We start from the raw sequence: 15,467 nt of genomic DNA on the forward strand, positions 1-15,467 counted from the left end.
TTGACAAATGTAATATGTTGATTATTGTTAATGACACTAGGGGTGTTTTCCTTCTAGTCATAATCTATATTTTTTCTTTAAATGACTGGTCAGATAATGTTATGTATATTTTCAGTACAGTAATGTGTTTCCGATCTGAACTGCATATGGTTTCCCTTTAATTTTACTTTCCTTTTCTTTTCTTATTGTCCTCAGATGAACGAGATGCAGTACAGAAGAAAACGTTCACCAAATGGGTTAACTCGCATCTGTCCAGAGTGTCCTGTCGCATATCTGACCTTTACAACGACCTGAGGGATGGATACATGCTCACCCGACTTCTGGAGGTCCTCAGTGGAGAGCTTTTGGTGAGAACACAGTTTTGGAACCCTAGAGAACAAATGTTCTATATTCAGTATTTCATCAGGCTTTGGTAATAAGGTGTGTGATCACACATTTTTATTTTCCTGCTCTCCCCAGCCAAGGCCTACACGAGGTCGCATGCGGATCCATTGCCTCGAGAATGTTGACAAAGCTCTACAATTCCTCAAAGAGCAAAGGGTCCATCTAGAAAATGTTGGTTCCCACGATATCGTGGATGGAAACCACCGCCTCACCTTAGGCCTTATCTGGACTATCATTCTTCGCTTTCAGGTAAACAGAATCAAAAGGACCAAGCCAGAATCATATGGATTGTTTTTAGTGCCCAATGCCTGATTCTAATTATTTTATTAGGGGAATAGGATGCTTGCAGATGTTACCAAGCTGGTTGCTAAAGCACAAAGATGCATAATAAGCAGTAGAATCATTGAAAACGATCTGCTGGCAGCTATTTCCAGGGGAGGCTGTCAGAGCTTCCACGTCATCACTCTGCAATAACCCACTCTGTTTGGTGGATAAAGCCCAAATGTCACTTACGGCCTAACTGCCTAAGGGTAGCATGTGCCTTCTACTTTGTTCTTCCACGAGGACACACACACACCTAGACCCATCTGACTACATACACACAAGCAGGATGAAGTCCTGACATACACAAATGATGACAGGGCCACACACACTTAACTCATATTTAAACACATGCCCTGCGTTTCCAGGCTTCGGCAGCACTGACACAGGCATAAAAGCAGAGAAAAAGGAAAGGGCTCATTTGTGTTACACTGCAGCACTATTTTGACTCTGAAACACAATGCACATTTAGCATTATCTGAGTCATATTTGACATATGACTCATAATATGAGTTAACTTGTGTCAATTCTCTATTGTTATTACTGTTATGCAGCTTTCGTTTGGGATAAAATGGTGAAAATTAAGAAAAAATGACTCCTTTGATTGTAGTTAGTAATAATGTAATAGGTAATGCCTCTTGTAACCAAACACCCTGTAACAAAAACATATAGTTTAGGAGTAGGAAAATGCATTGTGGTGACTTTAATTCAGTCCTCCAAAAATCTATGTTTGTTCAGATCCAGGTAATCAAAATAGAGACAGAAGACAACAGAGAAACTCGCTCTGCCAAGGATGCCCTACTGCTCTGGTGCCAGATGAAGACAGCAGGGTGAGCACTGTAAATTACACCAGAGAAGTTCACGAGAAGATCAGTGCGAGCAGGAATCCATTTAAACTCTATTCTGTGCATCAGGTATTCGGAAGTCAACATCCAAAATTTTACCACTTGCTGGAGAGATGGTCTTGCCTTTAACGCCCTTATACACAGACACAGGTAGGGAGTTGTTTTAAATAAAAAATGATAGGAGCATGGATGATGGATGAGAGACGCAGAACATTTTATAAATGCAAAATGAGATGCCGTTTCTTTCAGACCTGACCTGATAGAATTCCACAAGCTGACACGTTCAAATGCAACTCACAACCTCCAGTTAGCCTTCAACGTTGCTGAGCAGCACCTTGGTCTCACTAAACTTTTGGACCCTGAAGGTGACATGTCATTTAATCAACCCAAACTAGAAACAATGATAGATATTCATTTTTATTTTTTCTGGGATATGACTCCTCTGAGAGGTGTAGCTCGTGGTGTAGCTCTCTGAACTCCTTTCCATCTTGTGCAGATGTAAACACAGAGAATCCAGATGAAAAATCCATCATCACATATGTGGTTTCCTACTACCACTATTTCTCTAAGATGAAGGCCCTTATTGTAGAGGGCAAGAGGGTTGGCAAGGTAAAAAAAAACACACACACACAGAAATGAATGCTCAAAAATAGGCAAAATTTACAATAATATTGTATTTGTTTTCCCCCGTCTGGGTCAGGTACTAGACAGTTGCATTGAGGCCGAGAACATCGTTAATCGCTATGAGGCTTTGGCCTCAGACCTGCTGGACTGGATAGAAAAGACCATTGCAGTTATCAGTAACCAGAAGTTTGCTAACTCACTGACTGGAGTTCAGCAGCAGCTGCAAGCCTTTACAACCTACTGCACTATAGAGAAGCCCATCAAGTAAGTTTCACATTTTTTGTTGCCACATGCTTTTAAAGTCACACCTATTTTTTTAAATTAGCATGTTGTAATTTTTACAATAGCTGCTATTTGGACTGTAGAAGTACAAACTCCTTTGAAAGTCTCATAAAGTGTGAGTGCCACGTCTCCTGCAGAGCAAGAAAGAAAGAAATTTACCTATTTCTGCTTATATCCTGTTTTTTCCCAGATCTTTGAACCGATATTTTCATATATGTTTTTTTTGTTTTGATTTGTTTATTTTGTTGTTGCTGTTTTTGTTAAATAAATGCTTTCAGTTTCAGAGCTACAGAGTAGCTCACTAAGCTGTTAACTACTACTACTGACCTGTGCACATTATAGCTTGCTAACTTAAGACTGCTACTCTTACAGATTTCAGGAGAAGGGGAATCTTGAAGTTCTTCTCTTTACCATCCAAAGCAAACTCAGAGCCAACAACCAGAAACCCTATGTGCCTCATGATGGAAAGCTTATCTCAGACATCAACAAGGTCGTGCATCCATCAGCTATGTTAATTATGCCGCATGTTGCGTATTTTGGTGTTCAGTTTGAGACGAAAGCTGATCGACCACATCTGGCACCGATGGACAGTTCAATGTTACGTTTGATTTTCTCACCAGGCGTGGGAGAGACTAGAAAAGGCAGAACATGAGAGGGGGGTGTCATTGCGCAAGGAGCTGATTCGCCAGGAGAAGCTGGAGCTTCTGGCTCAGCGTTTTGACCACAAAACTACCATGAGACAAGCATGGCTCAATGAAAACCAGAGACTTGTGTCACAGGTACCGACCTGAGCAGTGCAAACAGGATCTATTAGTGCGTGTTTTTGTGATAGTAACTGCTGAAGAACCAACCAATTATGTACTCTCTCTTCTTCTGCATCTCACAGGACAATTTTGGTTACGACTTACCCGCAGTTGAGGCTGCGATGAAGAAACATGAGGCAATCGAGGCAGATATAGCCTCATACGAGGAGAGGATTGGGGTGGTGGTGGAGCTTTCAGCTGAGATGGAATCAGAAGGATACTATGATATCCGACGTATCTTAGCACGAAAGGAGAACATACTTGGCCAATGGAAATTGTTGAAAGAGTTGGTGGCTGGCAGGAGGACACGTCTAGAGAAGAACTTGGCATTGCAGAAGATTTTCCAGGACATGGTGTATATGATTGATTGGATGGAGGATACACAGGTACTTTAGGGTCCATCATTATGTGCTTTGCTTAGATTTGATTAACATTTGGGAGATTATAAGGTTAAGCTAAAAACTAGGTTAAGCTAAAAAAAAAAGATCTACGTCCACCTGGCTTGTCTCTCAATCTTTTCATTTCCTGCTCCTTGTCAGGTCCAACTGCTGTCAAAAGATTATGGGAAGCATCTTCTGGAGGTGGAAGATCTGCTGCAGAAGCACAGCCTTCAGGAAGCAGACATTGCAGTGCAAGCAGAAAGGGTGGAGTCACTCAACAAAGCTGCACTTAAATTTACCACTATAGAGGGTAAAGAATAGACTCACTCATCAATGTCTTAGAAATCATGAAGTCATATGTTGAGTTGTCTACAAACCTAAACCCACCTAAACCTGGTAATCAAAGGAGTGATGTACAATCAAATGATGGCCAGAATGATGTCAGGAAGCAATAATCTTACCACTTCCTATCTACTCATTTGTCGAACCTTCTCATAAATATACAGATCAATGGAAAAAACACACGTTCTATGGTAGTCTATCTGCATATACATTAATTTAATCACTGAATTTTTTGATCACTGCTCTGTTTTTCTCATTGTCACTCATTTACTGTCTCCTAGGTTATCAACCTTGCGACCCCCAGGTGATCTGTAACCGTGTGAATCATGTTAGTTCATGTCTGGAGGAGCTGAAACAACTGGCATCTAAAAGATGCAATGACCTTGAGGAGTCGAGAGAGCTGTGGGCCTTTCTTCAGGTAGAATCTCTTATGAAAAGAAAAGACTGGGTCTTTACTTGCTAGATTTCATTTTGTCTTTAAATGAAGCTAATACTATAAATATTGGAATCATTGTGTGCATTTACTTGTGAAAGGAGTTGGAGGAATCAGAGGCGTGGATCAGGGAGAAAAGCGCCATCTTGGGAGCTCAGGGTTTCGGGAAGGACCTGACAAGCGTGCTGAAATTACTTCAAAAACACAAGACTTTGGCTGGAGAACTACTAGCTCACCGGTCCCTGCTGCAAGTGAGTGAGTTTCTGGGGATTTGATGTGGATTTGATGTGTTTTATTTTACAAAGTTTTATTATTCATGAAACTCCCCAAAGTGAAAATAAAAAGAACCACTGCACTGCTGTTCAGAATAGATATAAACTATTCAATAGAGTTCCATTTTCATGAATCGGGTGCCAGGAGGGTAAAATTAACACTTTTATATTGCTCTTGTAGAACACCATCAAGCAAGGGAAGCAGATACTGAGTGAGAAGAGCTTGGGTACAGCAGGGATGCAGGAGCACCTCATGGAGTTGAAGAACCAGTGGAAGAGGCTGGAGGATCAGGCAGCCCAGCGTCTCGGCCATCTCCAGGAAGCACTAAATTTCTTTCAGTTCTCCACCGAGATGAACGACCTGGTTGCCTGGCTGCAGGATGCTTACCGCCTGGTCTCAAGTGAAGACTTTGGACATGATGAGTACTCCACACAGTCCCTGCTGAAGAAACACAGAGGGGTCAGCGAGGCTATCGACAAACATCGACTACATGTCGTGACATTACATAAGCACATGGTGGCATTGGCTCTACATTACCGGGACCAAGAGGTGGGGAAAGGGCGCCGAGAAAAGAGGTTCCATTTCTCGGTCTTGTCTCTGTTTCCTAATTCCTCGTGTGGTTTGCTCCCGACGACAGGAAGTGCAAGTGCGTATGGTAGAGGTGGAGCAGCTGTACACCGAGGTGGTTGATGTGGCCGTTCTCAGACAGCAGTGGCTTCATGATGCCCTGGCCGTCTACCGCATGTTCAGTGAGGTGAATGCCTGCGAGCTGTGGATTGATGAGAAGGAGCAGTGGTTGGACAAGATGGAGATCCCAGAGAAACTGGATGATGTGGAGGTGGTAGCACACAGGTGAGGAACAAACTAAGAAAAGTGGGGACGCTTTCATTGCTTTGGATTTTATATACTCTGGTCATTTTTTCATCGTTTCCCATAATTCTGTTTTTGTAGGTTTGAAAGCCTGGACCAGGAGATGAATAGCCTGATGGGAAGGATCTTGGATGTCAATCAGATAGTTCAGCAGCTTTTGGACGGAGGTCATCCATCTTCCACAGAGGTCAGAAGTTGTCAAGATCACCTCAACTCCAGGTACTGATTCAAACCTTCTCTTCCAACAGCTTCAAACAGTAGCCTCAACATCCATAATTAGCACCACATCGTATCACTTACTTTAAAGTGTGGCTCATCCAGGTGATGAAATGGTCTCTTTATCTCATTAGCCATTTTCTCTGACCACCGTTACTTTAAACGATAAAGTCCAGGACAGCAGGGCGTCCATTAGTCTCCTAACCTTGGCACAAGATAATATTCTCAGTGTGACCATCTGTGACGTGATGTGCTTCAGTTAAATTAAGGCCTGTTGAGATCAAAAATATGACTTAATACTAATAAATCTACTCAATGCTTCTATCTTTTCGCCCGCTTTAGTATTATGCACATCTCTTAGGTCTTGTCACAGGCTGTTTTCTTTCCAACCCTACTGAGCATTTGTTGTTTGTCTCTCTGAATTGACATTATCTCATTATCTCAGGGATCTCTCGTGCTCTCTCTCCTTTTCCTCTCTTTCCCCTTGTGTGTATGTGTGTTTTGGTTGGATGGGTACGTACTGAGACCTGCTGCTCTGGAGCAGAGTCAGGAGACCGTATGGCAAGCAGTCTGGTCTATGTTGAAACCACAAACACAATGAGTCAAATCATATTAAATGTGTTGATTGAGCAGACAGAAATCATCAGCATTTGCTTTATGCACTCAAAAACAAATTTGAAGATCTGGTAACTGACATATTTTTACATTTATTGGATTATTTGTTACAGATTCATTTGAAGTTGTGATTACAATTTGTTTTTAGATTGACAAAATGCCTGCTGTGTTCTTCTCTTTTGAATATACCACTGAATATTGCACTCACTAAAACAGTTTCAAAGCCAGTGTAATGTATGTGACCTTAAACAGGACTAAAGAATGGATCATAAAAAATGGCTGGATGTGATGTAGCAATAATCTTGTTGCTTTCACATACAAATGGCTCGCCAACCAACATTTATGTCTCTGTTATTGCAACACACTCTCATTTAGGCTGCATGTTATGTTCTATGTTCTGCAGGTGGAACAGCATCGTGGAACTGGTCGAGCAGAAGAAAAATCAGTTAAATTCCATGCTGCGTCTGCAGAACTACCTATTGGAATGTGTCGAAATCAAATCTCAGATTCAGGATAAAAGAAAAGCCATTGATGCCACTCAATACATGGGCAGTGACCTGGGAGGTGTAATGGCTTTGCAAAGACGGCTTTCCACAATGGAGGGAGCTCTATCTGTCCTGGAGCCCAAACTGCTGCACCTGCAGGTAAAATGAGTTCAACTTCTAAAGGTAACATTCCAAGCATCGCAAATTTGATGCCTCACAAAATCCAACAATCACAGGAAGAGGCAGAAAATCTGGCAACTGCCCACCCCAGCCGGGCCATGGAGGTTCTGGTGCCCTTTGATGACCTCAGTGTGGAGTGGGAAGAGCTTAAACACACTCTTCAGGGTTGTGAGGACTCACTAATGGTTGCAAGCAGACTACAAAGTTTCATACAGGTACAAAAGTCAGTGCAACATGACTGAAACCCACTACTTAGGATTGGTTTATCAATAAGTCCCTTTTTAATTGAAAGTAATCTGATTTTTTTTTTTTTGTTGTTCTCTGTCTTCCCAGGACCTGGATTCGTTCCTCACCTGGTTGGTCCAAACACAGACAGTAGCCGCTTCAGACCAGCTTCCCAATGACCTGGAGGAGGCCGAGACCCTCATCAACAAACATGCAGCACTGAAGGAGGAGATCGGAAGGTGGGATATTACAATACTGTCCAGTGTTCCTCACAGCGTGTTTTCCTTAAAACGCAACAGGTGTTGAGTAAGAGTATTGTGATGGTTGTTTTTGCACAGATATGAGGAGGACTATGAACGACTGCAGTCCATGAATGAGCTGCTGGATTCTGATGAAGCACCTCTCCCTCAGGCTGCCCTGCAGCAATGGCTGCAAAAGCTCGATGTTGGGTGGAACAAGCTGTTGGAGATGTGGGAGAGCAGAAGGGAGGTTCTGGTTCAGGCTCACATTTTCCACCTCTTTCTGCGAGATGTCAAGCAGGCCGAATCACTGCTCAACAACCAGGTGTGACAATTAAGCCGGATTGGAATCGATGTTTCGGAAAACTCTTAGTTATGACATCTTTCCTTTTAAAATATTCTTAGTTCATTGCTGAACTAAGAAGCGATCGCATTGTTTCCCATGTTGCTCCTTTAGGAGTCGGCCCTGGCTCACGTGGAGCTCCCCACCACTGTAGAAACAGTGGAGGCTTCCATAAAGAAACACAAGGATTTCACTACAACCATGGAGCTGAACCTGCACAGGATCAAAGCTGTGATCGAGGCTGGAGAGAGTCTGATCAGCCAGAATAACATCTACTCTGAACGCATCCGCGAGCGCATCGACACCCTCGCTAAAAGGTACTTTTAGTCACAGGCAGACAAACAACTAGTAACAATTCATTACTGCAAACACATTATTAGGTAGAAATAATGATTATGCCTCCCAAAGTGATTACTGATTCTTTAGCAACCTCAAAATTCTTTCATCGAGCAAGAGATTATATATTATATATTTCTCCAAAAGGATCCTGTAGATGATATATTTATATTGAATACAAATTAATTCATGCTTTGGACCATTAGAAAGTATTTATTTACACTATCCGAATCAAAGTTGTGCTGTTAGAACACGTGCAAACGGAAATATAAAATATTATAATAATATAAAAAATATCGTATTTGAAAATCTGGTAAAATGAGAGATGTAAAATGACTGCAAATAAACCCTGAGCTTTTAAAGCATCTGTTATTACTTTCTTCCCCACGTTAACCATGTACTCTTTCCTTTACTGTGTTTAGTTTTGCTATCACAGTTCACAACGTGCAGCACAACACACAGTCTGCTTGTGCACTGAAGCGAAGTACATTTACAAAGACGGAAGCAGCCGAAGCAAAATAAGAGTTAGCAGGAGTGAGAGCAGAATGTGGAGCAGAAGGCCTCTGTACACAACACAGGGCTTGGCCTGTTTAATCCGTGGTTGAGACCTGACCATGAAATCTATCTGATAATTCAGCTGCTGCTGTTGTCAGACATGTGGCTTCACATTTGGTTCACATTCATTCATTTTTTACGCCGGGGTTCTTTAATAGATCTTATTTGTTATTTTACTTTGCTTCACACCATTTTGTCCATCTCTCGATCTTTAGAAGATTTTAAAATGTGGGTCACTGTTTCTTGACACTAAAGGGGATGTTCCTCACTGTTTCAGAGGTAATCAGAACCGAGAGTTGGCCCAGCAGTGGCTGGAGAAATTGAACATCCAGTGGGAAGTTCAAAGGTTCCTTCAAAACTGTCACGAGGTGAGACTCTAAGAAACTGTGTGTGCTGACAAGACTGTTGCATTTATAACGGTGTTACACATGTAAACGGTGGTAGAAAAGCAGATGGGTTTGCTAATTATCTTTTAATGCTATTGTACATCTTTAAATATTAAATATTCCATTAACTATTTTCTCCAAATATTGATCTGCTACATTAGTTCACTCACCACACATTATAAATCTTAATATTTGCTGGACAGAGATCACCTTTGCTCACTGATTCACTTGGATTTCTGACCATGTACAATCATGGCCCCGAAACCTTGTTTAGTTTCAGCAACTTTCCTCTCTTTGGCTCTACTGAATAATTCAGCCACACAGCTCCTCATTACTAATTCAGAGGAGGATGGGTGTATCTCAGTGTATACATGGGTGACTCTGCATGTGTGTGTGTGTGTGTGTGTGTGAGAGAGAGAGCTGGAAAGAGGGACAGATATAGAGCGAAAGAGTTGCCCACAGTTGGCACACTCGAGTGACACCATGTCAGTCTGTAGTAGCATTTAGCTGCTAGTTTTCTTGGGCTGCAGGTTTTTGCGCGCTTCCTGCTGCTTCCTGCTGCTTTTCATGCTCAACTAAGCACATTATTTCTTATACGTAACATTATTTCTGTAACAGTGTCAGAGACGTAAATTAGTGACATGGCTGTGCTGTTCCATCCCACACGTCTGTCCCACTATGCTATCTGCTGGAAAAGATGATTACAAAATAGGAGGTGGTGCATTTTCTTCCTGCCGATGTGCCTATTATGTACACAAAAATACTGTCAGTTAGTCTAATGGCACAATTATCATACCATGTGAAGTGAGACTTTGCTTTCCCCCCTTTTCTCTGTCAGATAAACTTTGTCTCCCCCCAAAAATTCATTGTCATTCATGCAGTCTGGTGCTTATAAATCAGCAGCCCAACACACACTAACACACACTCATCCCCCCTCATTCAATTCATTTATGGTCTCAAGGGGAACATCATGCTATGGCTGTCCATGACCTCTGCCACCATAAGATGTGTGTGTGTGGGGTGTGTGTGGGGGGGAGGTGTTCCTCTGCCTGTGGCCTGATGTTTGTGGTGTGTATACCCATGTCAGCTGACATGTCCTTACCTGCCTGCATTGTGTCATTGTGTATGATGGTGCGAGAGGGGGGTCACACGGTGGACAAATCACCCTCCAGTCATCTCATTCTCAATGTCTCTCTGTCCACTATCACCCATCTTTTCTATTACTGTCCACATCTCCCCCTGTCTCTTTCTCTTTCTCTTTCTCTCTCTCTCTCTCTCTCTCCTCTCTCTCCCTGTGTCTCTGTGTCTCTCTCCCCTGCATTACCACTGCAGAGATAGAGAGTGCAGCTGCCTGGGAGTGCTGCAGAGAGGAAGCGGGGGATTGTGAAGGGGGTTGGTGTTTGCAGCAGCAGGAGGAACAAATGAAAGCAGATGTACATGAGACATACATTTTACTTCCAGCTGGTGTTGCTTTAAAAGCATCTTAGATCTTTTTGGCCTTTCTTTCTTGTTATATTTCTGTCACACTCATTTTAAGGCCCCCACCCCCACCTCCCCAACGCAGCATTATTAGCCATGACCGGTGAGCCTTGAGGCACTGCCAGAATTCCCCTGCCCCCAAAATCTCTATCCCAGTTTTTGCTCCTCCCTCCTCTCTCATCCGCCTCCTTTCCTTCCCTCCTCTGATCATGCACGCTCGCTCACTCGCTGAAGGTGTGAGGCAGGGGAGGGGCTCTCCAACACCGCCTCAGCTGCCTGCCATTTTATTGTTTTGGGGAGGATCTTTTCTTATTTTTCTCTCAGTCGTTTTCATTCTTGCCCTCGTCACTGACCCAACCCCTGCCCCTCCTCTCCGTCTTGTGGCTGCGCGTACAGCAGGTCCTCAGCACCACCGAAAGGAGATAGAGCGCAGGCTCAGTTGGAAGTCTTGTTATTTTTTCCTTCTCATCTTTTCTCTCAGAGCACCTTTTTTTTTTTTTTTTGTCTTGCATTAATTTTTGATTCACTGGCATGAACCTGGAGAGCACCTTCCGTGGACGGTTTAAGACTGGTCCGCTTTTTTCCCTCATTCCCCCACTGATCCCCCGTCTGCGTCCGGCTCTGCAGTGAGCAGCATCCCTCCATGTGTGTATCAGTAGACCATCAAGGATGCGGACAAGAGCAGCTGCCTGCAGCTGCCACAATCCTGTGGGCTGTTCACGTTAAATACCGCTGGTAATAACGGTTTACAGTTGGGATCTGGGGAAAGCGACAGAGCTGCACGCGTAAATGTTATATTGTGGCGTGAGATGGAGCTGCTGATGCTAACGCTGACCTAAATATTCCTGAGACGCTGACAGCACATGCGTGAGGCGTTTTTCACGGCGTATTTGTAACAAACACAAATTCTGCTGTCGTGTGGAAAGAGTAGGTGTGTGTAGGTGTGTTTAATGTGTGAAAACTGTTCCAATGAGTTCAGATACATAAATTCTGGCGGCCATACTTGTTGGTACACGTGCATCTGCCTACATGTGCCTGCCATCATTAGCTATATGCTTCTGTGTTTGACCTTGTATTTCTGACTGGATGAGTTACTGGAGTGTTTATCAACATATATATTTTTATATAGCCACATTACAATAAAATAACTCGTTTATTTAATGCAAGTGATAATCTGTGCATAGGAAATATTTAGACGTTTCACTTTCTTGTTCTCTCTGCTCCAGATTGGAGATTGGGTTTATGAGAAGATGCTGATGGCGAGGGACAGCAGCCGAGACGAGACCCAAAAACTTCATAAGAAATGGTTGAAGCACCAGGCCTTCATGGCTGAGTTGGCCCAAAACAAGGAATGGCTAGGTAAAATTGAAAAGGTGAGTTTTGCCTTAATTGTCTCACCTCTTTTTGGTTTATTTCCTGAACCTCCTTCATCTCTCCATTGACATGAAAGATTCTGTTAGCGCCAAAAACCACAGGTATTACGGTACAAAGAACGTAAACGAGGAAACACGCTGTTTCATTGTCAATGTCATGTCCCAGTAAGATCTGTCTTATACTGGGAAGGTTAATATGGGACTCAGGCCTCTCATTTGAAGCTACAACAGACATAATTGGGTTATAAGTATTCCCCCAGCTGCTTATGCTGATTTCTTTTGAATGACTCTTGACTTCATTGGCTGCAGTGAGAATAAAGTCAGTGGTTTTCAGGGTCACGTGTCATTAGTCTACCGCTGACCCTTTTGTAGGCAACTGTTTGTGAAACATTATGTTGCTCTCTTTGTAATAACATAGTAATAAGATGGTAGTAAGACTAATGATTCAAAAGTCAGATCAATAATAGAAAGCATTTAAAGATTAGCAATTATTTTTGTATCACTATTGGTACGATCAACCTTTGCTCTGGTGTATATCCAGGGCTTTTGTTCCCCCCCCCCCCCCCCGGTGCAGTAGTTGACCGTTCAGTTGAGGAAAACACCAACAACAGTGTTTGCCAATATGAAACAATTGTGTAACTTTGTGTGTAACTACATTTAATTGTAAAGCATTTAGGATGCCTTTTGTGTGACTTGTTTCCTCTTCCTCTGCTTGCGGCAGTTACCAAGCAACAGCTGTCCCCTCTTTACCCTCCTTGTCTTTCTTCCTCTCTTCATAAAGCTCAGTGTTGAAGGTCATTCCTCCTTTTCCCTCTCCCTTTAAGCAATGGACAAGAAAATATATAAAGGTTAAACATCGAGGGGTGTGTTTGTAATTATCTTACTAACGTGCACTGACTAGACACGATGGAAGGAACTATGTCAGTAAATTAATGTATTGATCAAAATTGTTCAAGATTCAATGACCAATGTACTTTTAAGCTGTTTAATTACATTACATAATAATTATTATATTCTTTCATATATGAAAATTGAAATATTATTTATCAATGACTCTGCAGTGATTTTAACCAGTTTACCAAACTAATCAGATTTATAGCTGAAAGTGCTCATAATACTGGTACTTTTTGTGTATAATTGAGGTAATACATAAATACAAAAGAGCAAATTTCTTTGAAAGAAAAGTGATCTGAAACTCCCCAAACAATGTTACACAGAGCCTGAAGTGTGAACTGCACTTTGGTCACCTTTACTGTGTCTTATGAAACATGATGTTTGACTGTGTCATTACTTTTCTGTCACATGTTGTTACACACTGGCTGCAATTAAAATCCACCCGGCACAGCTTCCAGTGCCTGGCTTCCATTAGCTGCATGCTAGTAGAAGGAAACATATGTGGTTGGTGGATATCAAGGAGAGTAAACCTGCATTCTATACCTAACTATTGACTTTAATTTTAGAGCTTTAACAGACATGGGGATTAGCACTGTCTCTCATAAGCAGATGAGCTACAGTTAGCAATGGCGCTCTGTCACTAAAGAAAGATTATATCAAATCATAATGCAACGCGTTGAACAACAGTTTTCTTTTATTGCTGTTTTTGGTGAGCTTCCTGTCATATCTCTGCAGATACCGTACGAATGAACAGCATGATATCATAATCCTTCTCTGAACTGCAGATATGTATGAGTGTGAAGTCACAGCTCTGAGCCCGTGGGTGAATCTGCTTGAGCTCTCCCACATACAGTAGAGAATGGCACGCATCAGCAGTCAGGGAAACTCAACACCACCATGAAAGCTGATGTAGCACTGGGCAGCAAGCATCGCAGTGCAGCTCTTTCCACTTCCCACCCGCAGCATCTGAGCGATGCCCATTGTGAAGTTCGCTGATTACTTGTTATTTACAACCGTGTTTCCAAATGCATTTTTGTCAGCTGCCGACTTCTTTTTGAACCACACTCTTCAGATTCATATTTTCTATATAGTACTCCGGAAAAAACAAAATCATGATACCACAACGACAATCATTTCATCCTGTCCCATCAGTGGACCAACTGCATGAATATGCAGATCTCGAGTATTAGCTTGAGTATGAGGTATTTAAAAAGTCCATGGTCTGACATCAATACCACCTTTAATGTTCCATGTGTCCCGTCCTTCCTCCCGTCTTTCCAGGAGGGCCAGCAGCTAATTCAAGAGAAGCCAGAGCTCAGCCCAGTGGTCCGTAAAAAGTTGGAGGAGATCAGAGACTGCTGGCAGGATCTTGAGAGCACCACCCAGGCCAAAGCCCGGCAGCTCTTTGAGGCCAACAAGGCCGACCTGGTCGTGCAAAGCTATGAGAGCCTGGACCAGAGACTGAATCAGCTGGAGGATCAGCTGTCCTATGTTGACCAGGGTCAGGACCTCACTGGTGTCAACAATCAGCTGAAGAAACTACAAGTGTGTAGGATTTAAGTTTACCTTTGTTTTCACATCCATGCACTCTATTATTTGACAGCTCTCCTACATCTGGCGCACTCCTTCTCACATTTTCATCAAGTTTCATCTATTCATAAATATCTTATTAAATGGTTTTGCCACACATGTAACGCTCAGTTTTGCAGATGCAGGAGGCCCCTCTGTGATTATGTATTTCTGCCTCTTTTCCATGCATATTTATTGTTCACAATCTCATGCAATCATGACTTCTCCTCATAACTATACGAGGAATCCATCAGGTTTGGAAAGGACTGCATGCGTTGTTCTGTTTATTCCAACTCAGGAGTTCATCCACATATCAAATTACTAAACACTGCAAACTATTGATGAACACATTTATGAAAGCAGGCTAGATCATTATATTTTAATTTTCCTTGATAAACATTAGAAAATAATCATTGTCCATTTTTTCCTTAAAAACAACAACCTGAAAACATGTCAGAATTAAAATTATTGACATTACATGTTCATTACACTCCTCTTAGTCCTAATAAAACTTTATTATGGCTGCGGCCTGCAGAAATAAAGCTTATATGTGCTTATATTAACTCACTCGTTTAGAACACTATTGCAAGTATTTCAAAACACTTTTCCAATTTTAATTTTAACTGGACTGACCAGAAATTTGGTATAGAAAAAGGTTTTTTAAAAAAAAAATGCTTTCCTCCATTATTAAAATTTTCTTCACCACAAAATGGATTGATCAGGAGGCTTATTTCTATTATTTGTTTCTCTCTGAATCATTTCACCAGACATTTCACTCTCCTCTCCCACAGTATTCTGCTTACAGCTTCCTTTAACAGCCACCATTAGCTCTGCTTAACCACATCCTCCTAACTCCTCTACCCAGCATCCATCCTGCCAAGGGGTATAGTAAACTTCACTACACAGCTTGTCTGTCCATGCTTCTGCTTTCTCCACAATCATTTGCATGTCCAATTTTGCTCTTCACGTCCAGCTTTTCAGATGACTTATCCTCACCTGATCCTACTCACACGTA

At 42.2% G+C, this 15,467-nt stretch overlaps 1 protein-coding gene across 7 annotated transcripts in view; it reads left to right on the top strand.

Annotated features, from left to right (window-relative positions):
• Positions 1-15,467, top strand: part of sptbn4b (spectrin, beta, non-erythrocytic 4b) — a 32,685-nt gene that overhangs the window by 3,984 nt on the left and 13,234 nt on the right. For all 7 annotated transcript variants that reach the window (XR_003889961.1, XM_029843583.1, XM_029843584.1 and 4 more), the window contains 24 exons: positions 196-347; positions 460-633; positions 1,444-1,535; positions 1,620-1,700; positions 1,800-1,915; positions 2,047-2,159; positions 2,251-2,438; positions 2,829-2,946; positions 3,077-3,235; positions 3,343-3,645; positions 3,799-3,949; positions 4,263-4,399; positions 4,516-4,665; positions 4,868-5,236; positions 5,325-5,539; positions 5,639-5,776; positions 6,792-7,032; positions 7,110-7,268; positions 7,387-7,517; positions 7,617-7,842; positions 7,975-8,177; positions 9,029-9,119; positions 11,843-11,989; positions 14,165-14,428. Coding sequence is in view for 6 of the 7 variants with exons in the window: in XM_029843583.1 (XP_029699443.1) it covers positions 196-347; positions 460-633; positions 1,444-1,535; positions 1,620-1,700; positions 1,800-1,915; positions 2,047-2,159; positions 2,251-2,438; positions 2,829-2,946; positions 3,077-3,235; positions 3,343-3,645; positions 3,799-3,949; positions 4,263-4,399; positions 4,516-4,665; positions 4,868-5,236; positions 5,325-5,539; positions 5,639-5,776; positions 6,792-7,032; positions 7,110-7,268; positions 7,387-7,517; positions 7,617-7,842; positions 7,975-8,177; positions 9,029-9,119; positions 11,843-11,989; positions 14,165-14,428 (4,118 nt within the window). In the remaining variant the exon portion in view is untranslated. The remainder of the gene's footprint in view (positions 1-195; positions 348-459; positions 634-1,443; positions 1,536-1,619; positions 1,701-1,799; positions 1,916-2,046; positions 2,160-2,250; positions 2,439-2,828; positions 2,947-3,076; positions 3,236-3,342; positions 3,646-3,798; positions 3,950-4,262; positions 4,400-4,515; positions 4,666-4,867; positions 5,237-5,324; positions 5,540-5,638; positions 5,777-6,791; positions 7,033-7,109; positions 7,269-7,386; positions 7,518-7,616; positions 7,843-7,974; positions 8,178-9,028; positions 9,120-11,842; positions 11,990-14,164; positions 14,429-15,467) is intronic.

This window comes from Takifugu rubripes, chromosome 11 (assembly GCF_901000725.2).
Source record: "Takifugu rubripes chromosome 11, fTakRub1.2, whole genome shotgun sequence".
In the NCBI taxonomy this organism is placed as follows: domain Eukaryota; kingdom Metazoa; phylum Chordata; class Actinopteri; order Tetraodontiformes; family Tetraodontidae; genus Takifugu; species Takifugu rubripes.